The 16,345-nt window shown below is 38.3% G+C and overlaps 2 protein-coding genes across 5 annotated transcripts in view; one reads left to right on the top strand and one right to left on the bottom strand.

Annotated features, from left to right (window-relative positions):
- Positions 1–5,575, top strand: part of LOC113655462 (cytochrome c oxidase assembly protein COX15 homolog) — a 14,428-nt gene extending 8,853 nt beyond the window's left edge. Inside the window, exons 8-9 of the mRNA XM_027166034.2 lie at positions 1,385–1,498; positions 4,851–5,575. Of these exons, the coding sequence (XP_027021835.2) occupies positions 1,385–1,498; positions 4,851–4,982 (246 nt within the window). The 3' untranslated portion in view covers positions 4,983–5,575. The remainder of the gene's footprint in view (positions 1–1,384; positions 1,499–4,850) is intronic.
- A 4,315-nt stretch (positions 5,576–9,890) lies between these two features.
- The window catches only part of LOC113655489 (Kv channel-interacting protein 2), a 181,416-nt gene continuing 174,961 nt past the window's right edge, over positions 9,891–16,345 (bottom strand). For 2 of the 4 annotated variants that reach the window (XM_047816897.1, XM_047816898.1), the window contains 7 exons: positions 15,304–15,428; positions 14,040–14,109; positions 13,754–13,824; positions 12,074–12,181; positions 11,880–11,984; positions 11,606–11,668; positions 9,891–11,285 (listed from right to left, as the gene is read on the bottom strand). In XM_047816897.1, the coding sequence (XP_047672853.1) occupies positions 11,238–11,285; positions 11,606–11,668; positions 11,880–11,984; positions 12,074–12,181; positions 13,754–13,824; positions 14,040–14,109; positions 15,304–15,428 (590 nt within the window). In that variant the 3' untranslated portion in view covers positions 9,891–11,237. The remainder of the gene's footprint in view (positions 11,286–11,605; positions 11,669–11,879; positions 11,985–12,073; positions 12,182–13,753; positions 13,825–14,039; positions 14,110–15,303; positions 15,429–16,345) is intronic. The other 2 variants (XM_047816899.1, XM_027166062.2) reach the window with 1 other exon arrangement.

Genomic DNA, 16,345 nt, shown 5'->3' with positions numbered 1-16,345 from the left:
AGATTTTCATTCCAACCAAGCAGAAGCCACACCTGATTCCACCTGTTTAATCAGCTGTTCTTGGCTTTTAGTAGGCTCTGGTGTGGCTTCTGCTTGGTTGGAATGAAAAACTGCACCCACACCGGCCTAAGATTGGACACCGCTGACTTAAACAGAAGCACATACTGTATCTGATGAGCAAACACTACACAAGTTATTATTCACTATAAGGTTCTGTCAATGAAGGAAACTCCTGATTAGAAAGAAACTATATAAAGAAGGATGTTTATTTTGAACAAGACAAAATCCTATAAAAATTGTTTTCGGGTAATTTTTCAGATATAAAAATGAAACAGAATATTTAAATGTTATATTTTTTGACTTTAGAAATGATTCTGAATTATGCCTTCACGTCATTTTATACACTTTTCATAATTTTAATATTCATATCATGGGGGCACGGTGGCTTAGTGGTTAGCACACTCGCCTCACACTTCCAGGGTTGGGGGTTCGATTCCCGCCTCCGCTTTGTGTGTGTGGAGTTTGCATGTTCTCCCCGTGCCTCAGGGGTTTCCTCCGGGTACTCCGGTTTCCTCCCCCGGTCCAAAGACATGCATGGTAGGTTGATTGGCTTCTCTGGAAAATTGTCCGTAGTGTGTGATTGTGTGAGTGAATGAGTGTGTGTGCCCTGTGATGGGTTGGCACTCTGTCCAGGGTGTATCCTGCCTAGATGCCCGATGATGCCTGAGACAGGCACAGAGGCACAGGCTCCCCATGACCCGAGAATTCGGATAAGCGGTAGAAAATGAATGAATGAATATTCATATCATGTTCTTTTCTCACTGCTGTTATTTTTTATAATGTTATTTTTATAAATTTTTATTCTCACTGCTGATTATTATTATTATTTTATTGTTATTATTTTTGCATTATTATTTTACACTTAAATCCTAAATTTAATATGTATTTATAATACATAATTATAATTAAAATGTATTTTTAAATTTAAAAAAGGTAAAAAGGTATTTAGAAATGTAAAATGTATTAAATTATAACATTTATTTAAAAATGATTATATATAATTGTATAAAAATGAAACTATTTTTAAAATAATAAAAATATAACTTCTTATTATTTATATTATTATGAATTTGCACGATAATCATTTATCATTTCCATTTCACACATTTATTTTGGAATATAAACATGGCGTTACAGAATAGAGCAAAGGTTCCAGTGAAGACCTTAAAAGTACACACAGTATTTGCCACTGGCGAGTTCAAACAGAGATTAAAAGGTTATCTCCAGTGGTGCTGCCTGCTGGCATCAAGCCCAACCTTTCTATTTGTGTTGCTGTAGCCTTTCTTTCCTGCTGTTTGGTAAACAATTGTTTATCTTCCTGTAGGGGATTAGCTCATTAGTAGCCATCACTGGACTCTATCTGTTCTCCAGGCGCACACAGCTGCCCAGGAGGGCAAAAGTGGCAATCAGCTGCTTGACTGCTATGGCATACACACAGGTCAGTGTGACTCATTTCCATATTCTGAAATTAACAAGAGTGTAATTATAGGGTTCAGCATTAAAATGTTAAAAAAAAAATGTAGGGCTGGACAAAATATTACAAAATAAAATGTAAAAAAAAAAAAAAAAAAAAAACACATTATATTCTTACATAACGCAATTAGAAATCAATTTCATAAAATCTATAGTATGCAATGTTTGTTTGTAATGAAGAATATAGAAAGAAAGGTTTGCACTATTTTTGCACAGTAAAATTTCTTTCTAGAAAGTGTAAATAAGGACCATGTTACAAAAGTACAATTTTTTTAGAATTTATTTATTTAAGAACCTTAGTTTAATGTTTTTCTTGATACATATTTGTATGAGGTGGAAAAAAAAGGTGCATAGATTTGTTAGGTGCCTTATTATTATTATTCTACCTTTTTCTTCTTCTTCTGGTAAGTGTGTCTCTGTCCGCTGTTATAAACTAAGATTTGGCACTCTGATTGGAGAGGGTCTAAGGAACATACTGACCAAATTTGGACCGAGTACTACAAACGCTCTAGTGCCACCATTGGGTCGTATTTGGAAGTATGCTTATAGTCATAACTTTTAAACCCTGTGTCCAAACTAAAAGAAAGACATCCCTGGACTCCACGGGTCGAGACGAATTCATCTCACTCTGTGACATCAATTTCCACCTAATTAGATTTTCCAACCTCTTGGATTTTGGTGAAAACTGTTTACAACTTATGTTCAATCAGCATTATATGTAACGTACATATGTATGTAGATGAGGGAGGTGTAAAAATCCATTAGGTCACTTTAACAGGTATAAAATTATCCTTGGTCTTAGCTCTTGTACGGACCGTTCGGAGCACGAACCCGCAAAACTATAACATCCATCCAACAAACTTGAGCAAATACACTAATGAATCAAAACATTTAGCATATCAACACTAGACAATGATTAAAAATCTAGACATTTTTCTTGCTCAGAAGCTGAGACATGTGAATGCCCCCACAGAACAGACCTGACCTTATTAAGTGCACTCATGTTCCTACTGAATCCAATCTAATGAGCAGTGATGTAGCTCATGGATTAGACAGATGAGGCAGTGTAGAGATGACGGCCTGTCAAAGGCGCTGAGGTTAAATACCCTCTATTAAAGAGGCACACAATTACATTAGAGCTAAAAACAAGCGTAGAAAAATATTCACTGCTGCAATGACAGCTCATCTTATTATTTTCTTCTTTTTTTTTTACTTTTAAATAATTCATATGCTCTGAATGCAGGGTGTTAGGGTAAGAAACAAAATTCCTCACCTCAGGCTTGTCACACACTTCACACACTTTAACACAAAATTGTTACGTCTGTCACGTTGTTATGTCTTGCGTCAATGTACACTCGAACCAAAGTGAACCCCCCCCAACCCCATTCAGACAAAACATCAGAAAAATTCACGATCTCATCCTGAACTTATTGCCAGAGAACAAAACAAAAAGTAAACAAAAAAACCTTTTGGGAACAAATCTCGATTAGAAATAGTTTTTTTTTCTCAATAATTCTAAAAAAAATCATGCCTATAATACTTTTTTGTTTTTGTTGCCATCTGTTGAAAATAGTGCTGGCTATGGTTCTTTAAGAATAAAGAATTTTTAAAGAAAAATGATGAAAATCATTGTCTGCACTATAACTATTAGTATTAATGTTAACGAGTCTTTCTTACTTGACAGTATACATGTCTGTTTTTTTTAGATGAAATGCCAACGTAACTGGTATTATAACAAAAAATTCTTGTAGAGTAACATTCAATAAACACGGCTTCAGAAATAAACCAAGTAAATCTTCTTAGCTTTAAATGAGGTACACTGCACATACTGTAGTAAGCATTATTTTAAGATTAATCAACAAAAAGACCATCTCTAATTAAATCTAAACCACTGACTATACATTTTGGGGTTTAATACAAGAAAATCTGTATAATCTGAGTTAGCTGGCCAGCGTGTTGATAACAAACTTAAACATGTAGTGCGACAGTTATGCCATGCGTTATGTCTTCTGTTATATCTATGCCTTACTTCATACCTGTATGTATCAGTTTAAAACACTTTCTGTTTTGGAAATAGCACCAAGAAAAGACCTCTAATGGATAAAATCGTAACTGAAACTGTAAGTCAGTAAAAGCAAGAAGACAACAGGTGAAGAGTCTGAGTAATGTGCTATTTGCCCTCTTCTGCATCCACATCAGGGATGCCCTCTAGTGTTTAGTGTTGCTGTGAGTGGGTGAGTGGGTGAGTGGGTGGGTGAGTGGGTGAGTGAGTGGGTGAGTGAGTGGGTGAGTGAGTGAGTGGGTGAGTGAGTGGGTGAGTGAGTGGGTGAGTGAGTGAGTGGGTGAGTGAGTGAGTGGGTGAGTGAGTGAGTGGGTGAGTGAGTGGGTGAGTGAGTGGGTGAGTGAGTGGGTGAGTGAGTGGGTGAGTGAGTGGGTGAGTGAGTGAGTGGGTGAGAGTGAGTGATGAGAGTATGATGATAGTATTATGAGTGAGAGTAAATGATGAGAGTAGGATGATTGAGTGAGTGAGTGAGTGATCGGGTGGGTGAGTGAGTGAGTGATCGGGTGGGTGAGTGAGTGAGTGATCGGGTGGGTGAGTGAGTGAGTGGGTGAGAGTGAGTGATGAGAGTATGATGATAGTATTATGAGTGAGAGTAAATGATGAGAGTAGGATGATTGAGTGAGTGAGTGAGTGAGTGATCGGGAGGGTAAGTGAGTGATCGGGTGGGTAAGTGAGTGATTGAGTGTGATAATAGTGTGATGATAGTAAATGGTAGTGAATGATTATAGTATGATAAGTGAGTGAGTGTATGATTGAATGCTGATAGTACAGTGAGTGAGTGAGTGTATGATGAGTGAGTGTATGAGTGAGTGAATGATGAGAGTATAATGATGAGTGGGTGAATGATGAGTGAGTGAATAATGAGAGTACAGCAATTCTTCCCAAACCGATTCCATAGCCAATTTTCCTCCTCTCAATCCCTGCTGTGGCAAATGAAAGCTGCCTTGATGCATTTAGAATGCATATTCCTAAATTGAAACCCAGCCTTGCTTCTTTATTTTCCATAAATATCAACGACAGGTATAGGAATCAGCCCAAGGTACATTGCTGAAACAAAATGCAGCCTTAATATCAACAAGATAGAAGAAAGAAGCAGTAATCAGAATGCTTGTCTTGGAAACAGGAAATGAATAGATCAAAGAGCGAGCCTCAGACGAGACTCTAATCCAGCTAGAGTTCCAACAGTTGTTTAGTAACGCAGAATGCCAAAATGTTCTATTGCTTTTTGACTGCCTGTCGTCACTTTGTTTCCTAGGTGGCTCTTGGAATCAGCACTTTGCTCCTGTACGTGCCCACTTCCCTGGCGGCTACCCACCAATCCGGATCAGTAGCACTGCTTACTTTCGCCATTTGGGTCCTCGCAGAACTCCGCAAGGTGGCCAAGTAATTCACCTTCCACCTAAAGACTCCATTGCCACACAGAGGAAGTTTGTTCATGACCTTTCCTATGCATTTTAGAGTCAACATGATAATGATAACGTTTTATTGTGGCGTAAATTGGCAGCTTGCTGTTTATTGAAATGAAGATGATGAACGCTGTCTGGTATCAAATGTCAGAACATTCTCACTAAGACGGTTGAAAAGGAAAAATATTTTCTTCTCATCCGAATACCAATTGCACCCATATGTCACGTGATTCTCTAATAGCTCTTATTATGCAGTGCAAAAGTTTGTGCACCCTTTATTTCCCTTTCTAAACATGACATGAATGTTCTCTTCAGTTAATATTCAGTCATCTGTAAGAAAAAAACATTTTATTTATTTCTATATCTGCATGTCAGTCAGTTTTATGCAGATACACTGCATCGTTAATAACAAGCTACACGTTCACTTTTCCCATTTGCAAACTTTTGCCATCATCTGTAGCTGATGATTGGATGTTTGGATCTTATTAAATGGAATAATTTGATGATGTATTGTACAATTTGAAATATTTGCAAAGAGAATGTAAATAAAATTACTGTTCGTGTGTACAGTCAATCCGCTCTTTATATTCAGGGCGAATGTCCTCGGATCTTTTTTACTACTGTGTTAAGTAGAATCATAATACGGTACGGTTAAGGTCTCATTTCTGTTTAGTCAGAAGAATGTTGTCAATTTCTATAAAACTGTTCGGGGTGGGTCATTTATAACATTTACTGGGAAGAGTCTCCAGTGTCCGTGCTTTGTAGCAGGCGAGAATCTAGGAAAGGATATTTTCCTATGAGAGAGGAGAAGAGAGATTCCGCTAAGTTAAGTGCAATTATAAATGATTAAAAAGCACAATGTTCAATAATAAATGAAAAAAGATTGATTTCACTTTGGTACAAGGAGTAAAACATATCAAGACATGCTTTTATTTAAAAATAATCAATTTCAGAGTGTATCAGTTACACAATGTCTCCACTTCACATCAAGTCTCATCATACCACTCGGTCGTTGATTTATTTTCCTGTTATGGCATGCCGTGCCATCTCGTGTCGTGTTTTGGTTGGGGAGTATTGATCTGATTATTAGCGGTGTAATGGCTAATGCTGGCCTAAATGCACATCATTTTAAAACCTTTGATGGTTGTCATAGCAACTGATTAGTCATCATGCATGACGTAGCTGCTTGATAAGAACGTACGCAGAACGTCACTAGCAATCCGTCATAATACGGATGATCTGTCTCTGATTACAGAGACGTTGCAACAAGTTAGACACTTTACCCGTCTTTGCATAGCGGTTGTAGGGTATTTTTTTATTGTCTTTGTACAAAATATACAAGACTTTCTTTTTAGTTTGCAGTGCAACCGGTTGAGACTAGCTAAGAAACAGTTAATGCAACAGACCTTTTTTCTTCATGCGAGTATGAACAGGGACAACAGGAGCGACAACACTGTCCATCATCCATTGATGTTGAAGTGTTAAACATAACAGCAAATAAATTTAATAACCCATTTAATGCAATTTGGAAAATGAGAGGCTGCTAACAGAATGGAGGACAAGGACATCCGCTCTCTCAAATTATACGATGCTCTGATGATCGAAGTCAACACAACACCAACAAAGAAACTCTTACAGTATTTGCACCCAACTGAGTTTTTTCTACCAAAACATAAGACGCCTGTGAGTAATGCTGCCTTAATGAATGCCTTCAGAATGATGTTGTAATTACGAGTACACCTTGTAGGTTTGACATACATATTTCTTTTTTTATTTAACTTTTAATTTGAATTTTGCTCTAATTCAAGATATTTTCACACTGTGGAAAATGAACCAAACCTGTTGTTAGTAGAGAAGCTGTCCTCTTTCAGGGCCGTCTCTGAAAATTGTGTGTTAAAATGACTTGTTTTCCCAGTCATAGTGTTAGCTCAAGCCGTTAAGGTTCCGGCTTCAAACCCCAGCACTTCCAAGCTGCCACTGTTGGGCCCTTGAGTGTGGCCCTTAACCCTTTCTGCTCCAGGGATGCTGTATCAACGCCCTAACCCAAATGGGTGTCCTCCCGTTTTTATAGCTCCGCCCCACACATACATACGTAACCCAGGCAACTATTATGGCGGAACCTGCTGGGGCAGCTGACCGAGGGGATATTTTTATCAATAAATGAACTCAATAAGTAATAATATGGTAATACAAATGTGTTTTTCTTGTACCGTGAAAGGTTTAGCTCTGTTTCTATGTCAGACATGCGGTCTGAAAACTCTCTCCGCCGCCTATATTGACAAGACACGCCCCTTTCTGCTCATTGGCTACACGTTTGTTTTGATAGTCGCCAGACTCGGTTTTCTGAAGCATTTCTCAAACATCGTGCACCCCACCTTTAATGGGTCATTCACATGCTGCTTCCTTTTGGGACTCTCGTATTTACGATAATTCTGATAGCACCTGAAGGCAGCATGTTCACCTTAACACACGTCCTTAAAAAAAAATCCAACATTAAGCATCATAGATGTGATAAGACAACCTGAACAGAAGGTCTGTTTGGCCTGGAAATATGAGAGCACTCAGGGACATTTTCTCCTGTGCTGCTTTTTTTCCCAAATGGACAAAATCTGTGTTTCTTTTATGAAACATTTAGTGTTGGTTCTTTGTATAAATGTCTAAAATATAATCATTATGACCGATATTTTTCCCTTCCTTTCAAGGGAAGTTTTCTTTTTTAAATACAAGGACGTCCACACAGTTAAGATTGATGTTGGTAAAATACCTTTAATAAGGCGAAACAGTTTTAATTCACCCTTAAAAACCGAGATGCCATATTCGAGACGTGATGCATATACTCACATGCATTCCTTCTGTCCTGTCAACAAAAAATGGTGCAGAAATTAACACAATTGCGTTGTAACATCTGACCTTTAAAGAGGGAAAAAAAAAAAAAACACTTTTTTTTTTTATTTTGCAGTGCACAATCCTTTGTGGCATTCAGAAGAGAATGTTTGCATAAACCTTTAGATAAATTGTGCTGATTGGAGCTTTGAATAGTAAACAATCACTACTCAACATGGATGGTACAGTAGATAGAAGCTAATTCGAGATGGTGAAGTGGCAATACTGGCCGATAGGAATCAAAGTTATTGCTTAAATATTTAAGTACATTGTGTTCCTGCATACCCACTCCTCTCATCACTGAATCTAGCTGATTAGAAATAATCGTTTGTAAATGTAAACATCACGCATCACTTGACCCTTCACCCTTCAGACTTCATTGCTTAAAGATGGAAGTGTAAGTTTGTAAATGTGATATCTATTAAAATGGCTGAATTGTTCAAAATAAAATAGCTTGCATCCATAATTGAAGTCCACACCTCACAAAGAATTGCTTCTATTCTAATTTCGTAATGAAGTGACTTCTTTATTTATTTTTATTCTTTTTGGAATCCTGGACTGAATCGCTGACGTTTCATGTGCAATTCAATGTACAGTGCCTTGCATATGTATTTACACCCCATTTAAATTCTCTATCGTTTGCAAACCGTTTCCGTCAGAATGTAATGAAACATAATTAGCTGAATGGAATGCAAAGAGAGAACAAGAGAGAACATAAATACACCTGTTACTAGAAAACTCCAGATTTTGTCTAATGAGAAAGAATCAAAGAAGATTGAAATGAGTTTTGTTACAGCGTCAATTCCATGGAAATCCTACAAGCATTCAAACGCTAAAAGTGGCTGACCAGGTAAGAAGGTCAACCAAGGTAAGAAGGTCAACCAAGGTATGAAGGTCAACCAAGGTATGAAGGTCAACCAAGGGAAAAAGTTTCTCGGCTCTAATGTTTCTGGCGTGAGAACACCATCCATGACGGTAGCATTGTGATGGAAAAGCTAGAAGTGTGGTCTTGGTATCACGTTTTTGGGAATGTTTATCTTCCACAGGGAATAAGAAGATTGGAACAAATATAAAGCAATCCTTAAAAAAAAATCTGTGTCTAGTTCCAGGCTTAAGACTCAGTATGGGTCTTTCAAACACACACTTCCAAATTATACTTGAGTGATTCAAGCATGGACACGATGGATTGTCCCAGTCAATGCTTAGATTTTTGGCAAGACTTGAAAATTCCTGTTCACCATTGGTCTCCATTCATTCTGACGGACCATCAAATCCAGATGTGCACAGCTGATTGAGGCAAATGACAAAAATCCTACACCTGTAACTTGTAACAAGTGGTAGTGTTACTTGGTAGTGGTTCTGCCAAATAGTGACTCAGTGGGGGTGAATACTTTTGCAACCAATAAATTATTATTGAAGTTTAATTAACCCGCAATAAAGCATGTATAGTTTGCACATTCATATAGTTGATGTGTAAATCAAACCATAAAAAAAAAAAAAAAGTCCCAATTCATTTCATTTCCATTTCAGGTTGTAACAATTCTACAATACAGATGAGTACATATGCAAGGTGTTGTATTAGTCCTTAACTTCCCTGAACAAGCAAATAGTCTGATTCTTATGCTTGAATTAAATTGATCAAACTTACAAACCTACCTACAATTGTGATGATAAATTATATGAACATAGTTTTTCTTAATTCTTGACCTTGAATTTTTCCATTTAGCAAAAATAGCCACTACCTCATACTAGAGGTCTTCACGGGTCCACTTAGATCCGAAAACCCGAGGTCCGACCCTAGATCCGAGCGGGTTCGGGTCTAAAAGTTTCACGTGTGCCTCGGACATGGGTCGGGTATAATAATAGCGGCATCGGGTCTTGGGTGATTTAAAATGAATGTGTTTTTACCGAACAGACCCGAGAAGACCCGGACGACTGTATCTCGTGTGTGTGCATCAACTCGAGTCCTTTTCCAACCTCTCCTCTGTTTGGCAAGACCGCTTGCGACTTGTGGCTGGTGAAGCATGGCTGGCGGTAAGCTAATTTTTGTTGAAACAGACCTGTCAATCAATTTAGAATCCACGCTCTAGCGGTTACTTTAGTGTAAAGTTACGCAACATTCGGGTCCAGTCGGGTTAAAAAAAAAATGCCGTCGGGTCAGACTCGGGTCTATTTTTTTCGGGTTTGTCTCGGGTCGGGTCTTTCTTTAAAAAAAAATAAAATTATGCACGTCATGTTCGGGTAAAAAGTGCTTCGGGTCACTTCGGGTCAGGTACATTTTTTTAGACCCGAGAGGACCTCTACTTCATACCATAGCCACACAACCTCTTTAGCTCTACTCCACTTTAAGTATTTACTCGTACCTTATATTTTCAGGTAAAAATCTTTTTTATTTTGGGTCATGGTGAATGTCCTTGGTGTTTGAGGGACACTGTGCATGGACAAGCTTATTGGTCCCAACACCCTACGGAGCTGCCTATGAGCACTTTAGTTCTGCCTAAATCTATGGAAAATGAAAAAAAAAGCATGGAATTTATCATTAGTGGATTCTCTCAGCAGTAATAAATGTCGTGATTCATATTTTATGTGCATTCACAGTGTGAACATTAACAGGCTAGCATTAACGCAGCATAGCTCGACTCTCCCATTTATTTCCTTTATTATCTGTGAAATCTTGTACTTAGGATGAAAAAAACAGTCCGAACTGTTAAGTGATTAGGACTTCGAGGCCAAGGAGTCACTTTTTCTACAGACTCGTCTGGAACGTACAGGCCTAGGCTGTTTCTAATTCTATTGGCTGCTGAAATGGAGGAACTTGGAATGGCGCACACGACAGCGCTCAGTCTGAGCGAGGCCATTTGACAACAGACAAGCTTTAGACTAGCTGGGTAAATATGTATGGTACATAGTGTAGGTTATTTTGACATCATGCGGTAAGAAAAATGTCACTTATTTGAAGAAGAAGAAAAAAAATCACGACCATCATTGGCCATAACTTAGCTAGATGTTGGCCAGGTACTTTTGCTTCTATTGTCACTTTATGTTCCTCCATGATACATGTGAATCATGTCACGCTGGCTTCATCCTGAGTCCAGCTACAGTACTATGTTAAATGTTTTCAAGGATGTAAGGAAAAACAAGTTATCGAAGTGGATCTAGAAGCCAGCCCCTGTCCCTGATGCATCATCTTCCACTATGTCTCTGGGAGAAAGAAAGAAACAGAATGATGGCGGTCCTCTGGCTGGGTGAAGAAGAGGGGATATAGAGGAGGAAGTAGCTTCTGGTTGACCAGTTTGAGCATCTTGGTCACTTCTCTCTGGCTCTTTCTCGCTCCCCTTCAGTTAGGCTTGGCCCTAAATGACGTTGTCAAACAGCTGCATGGACTGCATGATATTTTCATCCTGTTGTCCAGAAAACAGGGGAAAAAAGTAGAAGAGAGTCTGATATTGCAGATATTGGAGGGACATCCGTATTTTAAACTCTGAAGTTTGTTAGTGTGTGCATATAAAGCGTGCCATCTATGTATGTATAGTGAAATTTTTATGCTAAAGTAAACAGTGTATACAATCATAAAGTGGCAATATATACTGTATATATTACTAGAAATGATTAGAATAATAAAGAAGCTAGTGTGTATATAGATAAGGTCAATCAGGGACAGAGTCTGATATCAGAGTCTATTACTGAGATAGGTAATGTTTGGTTTTTGTAAACTTCAAACCTTTTGGCATGACTCAATGAATTCATCGATCGTGACAACGCCATCATTGTTACGGTCCATTTTCTGAGGGGAAAAAATCATATCCATAAGAAAATATACAAAAAAAAATCATTTGGGTTTACAAAGATTTAACCATCTAAACATCTCTCATTACTACACAAAGAAATAACACAATTCTCCCAAGAAGAAATGTAACCTTAGTAAGGATTTCAGTCCAAATTAAGTCAGAGACTAGTTCTGGAGTTTGACGAATGCCGTGGCTTGAGCGTCTCACCTGAAAGAAGTTCTCCACATGCTCTCTGGGAGCATCCTCTTGCATGCAGGGATATGTATACTTCCCCATCATGTCATAGATTGACTTCATGATGTCTAACATTTCCTGGAAGCCATTGCCATTAAAAAAAACAATGAGCTCTTTTCATTCACCATCAACGCCTAATCCTTCTCAAACATTAATGTCAGTTTCACCTCTTTGGTGATACACCCATCTTTGTTGAGATCGTAAAGGTTGAATGCCCAGTTGAGCCGATCGATTATTGTCCCCCTGAGGATGATGGACAGGCCAATGACAAAGTCCTGAAAAGAGCAACAGGACAACTCAGAAATTCGGATTCATCTTGGCTTCTAACTCTAATCAGAAAGCAGAAGAAAGGCATCATGGCATTATGATTATATGATACTGGTTCTTGTGTCTAATCCTGTCTCTTGTACTTTATGCTCCGGCACACTTTATGCAAATCAACTGTTCATTAGTAAACTTTTATGAATAACTTAATGGGCTTTGATGGCTTAGATGGACCAGTTTCACATTTAACCTGGTGTTAACAGTTTATCTTGGCTATTCAGTGGTGGCTGAAGTGCTTAAGGCACAGGGTTGTCGATCGGAGGATCGGGGTTCAACCCCAGCACTGCCAAGCTGCCACTTAACCCTCTCTTCTCTATAGATGCTGTACCAAGGCTGACCCTGCACTCTGACCCCAACCTCCAAAGTAGGGATATGTGAAGAAGAAATTTCACTGTACTGTAGTGTATAAGTGACAAAAATAAAGTCTTCTATTCATAATCTGATGTTTCACACTGTACATTCACATGTTCAACAACTATGATAGGATATGAATAAATACAGCATGTGACTGCTTTATATAATGGCTCTAAGTTTGTCATGTAGTTGACCAGCCATTCGATGATATCCATCTCCTGCTAACCCTAACACTAACCCCTATCTCTAACCCTAACCCTTTTTCAGTGTCATGTAATTTGCTACTGTATGCACTCCTACTACCGAGAGCTGTATTTGTTGTGTTGCTGCATCCTGGATTTCATGTAATATGAGGCACACAATGTTCTTCTGATTGAGTTTCTGCTGCTAAGCATCTCATAACCCTGGGTAAAATGTGTTGCTAATACCATTTCCAAATTGTAAGAGTGAAACTTTCCTCAGCCTGTGGTTCAAAGAGGCATTTAGAACGATAATAAGTGCGGCATGAGAAGCCCTTTATGCCCCTTTTCCACCGAGGCAGTTTGAGTGCTGGTTCGGAGCCTAATTTAGAACCAGTTCTTTCTTTTTCGACACCCAAAGCACCGACCAGGAAAAGTAGTTCTTAAGTAGCACCAAAACGTTGTTGGTCTAGACTTAAGAACCGTCTAATGTTTAATACACTTTTACTTTACCGCAATATGATCAATTATCAGCACACATGACAGTAGGTAGCTACATGCTAAAGCTAACTTTTTTCTGTGTTAACGATAAAATAATGTTATGTACTTTCTCGATTACAACCTCCGTTTATACAGATTACATGGAGCTGCAAGTACACGTTGAATTCACCGCGTTTGGATGCTAATGAAGGTTCACAAAGCCATGAGCATTAACAGTGAAGCAACATCCGCCATTGTTGATGTGTTTGTGTTTGCCGCTGCTGCGCTAACGTTGCTGTGCTGGGTTACGTGACCCGTATACAGTGACGTCAGACTCGGCTCTGTGATGGCTCTCTAGCCGGTGGAAAGGCAAACCGGTTCTTAGAAAGAACTCGGTTCTTTTTGGTGGAAAAGAGGCATTAGAGCACTAAACAACCTAAAGTGTGCAAAGCCTGGGCCACAGCAGAACTGGATATGAAAACCACTGACCTACGACTGAACAGCACTTACTTCAAAACTGACCGATCCGTTCTTGTTAGTGTCGAATGCCTCGAAAAGGAAATGTGCATACGTACTTGAATCTATGGGAAACAAAAATTGGACCAAAATGACCTTGTTGCAAAGATCACATTAGGTAGATGTTGATCCGGTTCAACAAATACAGTGGTGAAAGCGGTCAGTTAATCTGAAGCAGAAATGGACACTCCAACACAGTCAGTATGAAAGAAACATATTTGAGTTCAGGATTGCCTGCAGTTTTCAGAGGTGTACACTGTATATTATCATTTGCACTCACCTCCTTGTGGGAAGAACTGGGAGTAGATAACCTTAAAGGTGTCCTCGTTCACAACGCCACTAGGACATTCCTGCAACACGAAACCATCATTGTGTTAATGCAGAATGCAGACAGGAAGCTGGTGTGTTAACTGGGAGCTCTATAGAGTTGCTGAAAGCATCTCCAGAGGAACTTGTTGTTTGAAAGGAATTACTACTCACACGCCGTGAATGTGGATGAAAACTAATCCATGCTGTGTTTAGATGTTTCCCTGACTTGTTTGCTCCATTATATAAATCCATGACATAAATGATCCATTTTAAATTTAAACGTTTCTCTAACGAGCAAGGCAGAAGCAAAGGTGGCAAGGAAAATCTCCATACGGTTTTAGGAAGAAACCTTGAAAAATATGACTTGATAATCTTGGAGCTTGTATGTAATTGTGGTCTCCTTAACAAAAGATATGACTTCGACTGCTTCCTCTGTTGGATGAAGTTATTCCCTCAAATTGTGGAGCTACAGGTCAAGTATTATGTTGCCTTGTTAAAGCAAACAATCTGTTCTTCTTCATCTTCTTTTTTCCTTTTTATCTTTCTATAAAATTTTTTTGCTTTCAAAGGCCGCAATATTTGATGTAGAGTGGAAGAAGAAGAAGAAGAATCATGGACACACACACACACACACACACACACACACACACACACACACACACACACACACGTTGTGATTCCACTATTTTAATGACCTCCAGCCATGACAGGAATGTAGTAGGATAGTGAATTATCATTGTTTTCTTCATTCTGTGTCTTTATACGAGCTCTCGGGACGTTCGGCTAAGAACAGTCAAACACACAGATGCTTCATTCGAGTCTCTCAAGTATGATAAGCATGTGGTGGTGCCAGAAAGAAATATGCCTGCATGGTATCGACAGCTGAAACTTAAGAAAAGAATCGGACCATGTGCCCTATATTGAATCAAGACTGTTTGTGAGATGAAATGCAACAAAAAGAGTATTTTTTTTAAACAGGCATTACAACGTAACCAGAATAACGTGACGTACAGTATGTCACATCGACTGTAGTACTATATTTTAAAATCCTTATCATGATAAACCGTCATATGTTACAATCATATTGCAATATAAGCACCCCATAGTGTTAATTTCCATGACCACACCCATGTAAGAACTATTGTGAGCATTTTGATCAGTATGTTTAAACACATAGATGAGCTTAAAGCAGATTTTACCCAACAAATTATCACGAATAATCAGAAGAGCCTCACATTTTTAAAGCCCCTGTAAAGCACTTGAAGCTCTTTCTTGGTGAACTTGGTTTGCTCCTGCAGTTTCTCCAGACCCTCAGGCCGATGGCACACGGTAGAGAGTTCGAAATCATCCTCGATGCTGTCTGTGGGACACAAACGAGTTCATCAGAACGTTCACACGTTAAAAAAAATGGACAATTACGTATTTAATGAAAAGGAATTACTATTCGTTATGTACTGTAGTTATTACTTATATAGCAAACTTCTCACACTCACGGGTGATCTGCTGATATATTAAAACTAACTATTAAAAAATACAAACCTACGGTAACAAAATGTATGTTATTATTTATTCACTAATATTCTCTGTCTAACAGTGCTTAGCTAAGGTATGCATATTGTAATGCATCATATATTTGTAAAAAAAAAAATGATGTGCATTTCTATTATGTAGCTAGGTAATTTATTATAAATGTCACAAACCAACACAAATCGAGCACTTGTGTTACACACATTTCAATTTAAACACACCTATTGCACCTTAATCCCAAAACCAGTCTCTGTTTTAAGCAAACAATATATAGCACATGATTCTGTAGTTATGTCTATGGTCTGTATACCGATGTGTTCAAATTCAGTATTAATTCACTACGCACATGTAACTTAATTCCGTTATTAGCAGCAAAACATTTTCCTATGAACAGTGACTTAATAGTCTATATTGATGATGTAAGCCTACAATATAATTTTATTATAAGTGTAATACTACAACGTTTTGCCATGCGCAAATGTGATGATATGTAACACGGAATTGAGCGAATCAATTATTCATGTAATGCACTTGCACTGTTTGACCACCAGAGGTCCTTTCTAAACAACCCACACAGTTACACAGCAAGCTAGTCCATATGATTGTATTCTTTTACACTTGTGATGAAAGATACACGATAGCGCTGGTTTGCAACAACCAAAACGTTCTTGGTTAAAAGTTATACGATAACATTTGCGATTTTAGCCGAGTTTGTGCTGTTTCTGCTGTAGAGCTTTTTTCAGTTGATCG

Source organism: Tachysurus fulvidraco, chromosome 7 (assembly GCF_022655615.1).
Source record: "Tachysurus fulvidraco isolate hzauxx_2018 chromosome 7, HZAU_PFXX_2.0, whole genome shotgun sequence".
NCBI classification, from domain to species: Eukaryota; Metazoa; Chordata; class Actinopteri; order Siluriformes; family Bagridae; genus Tachysurus; species Tachysurus fulvidraco.
The sequence above is the reverse complement of the archived record's forward strand: the minus strand, read 5'-3'. Positions and strand labels throughout refer to the sequence as shown.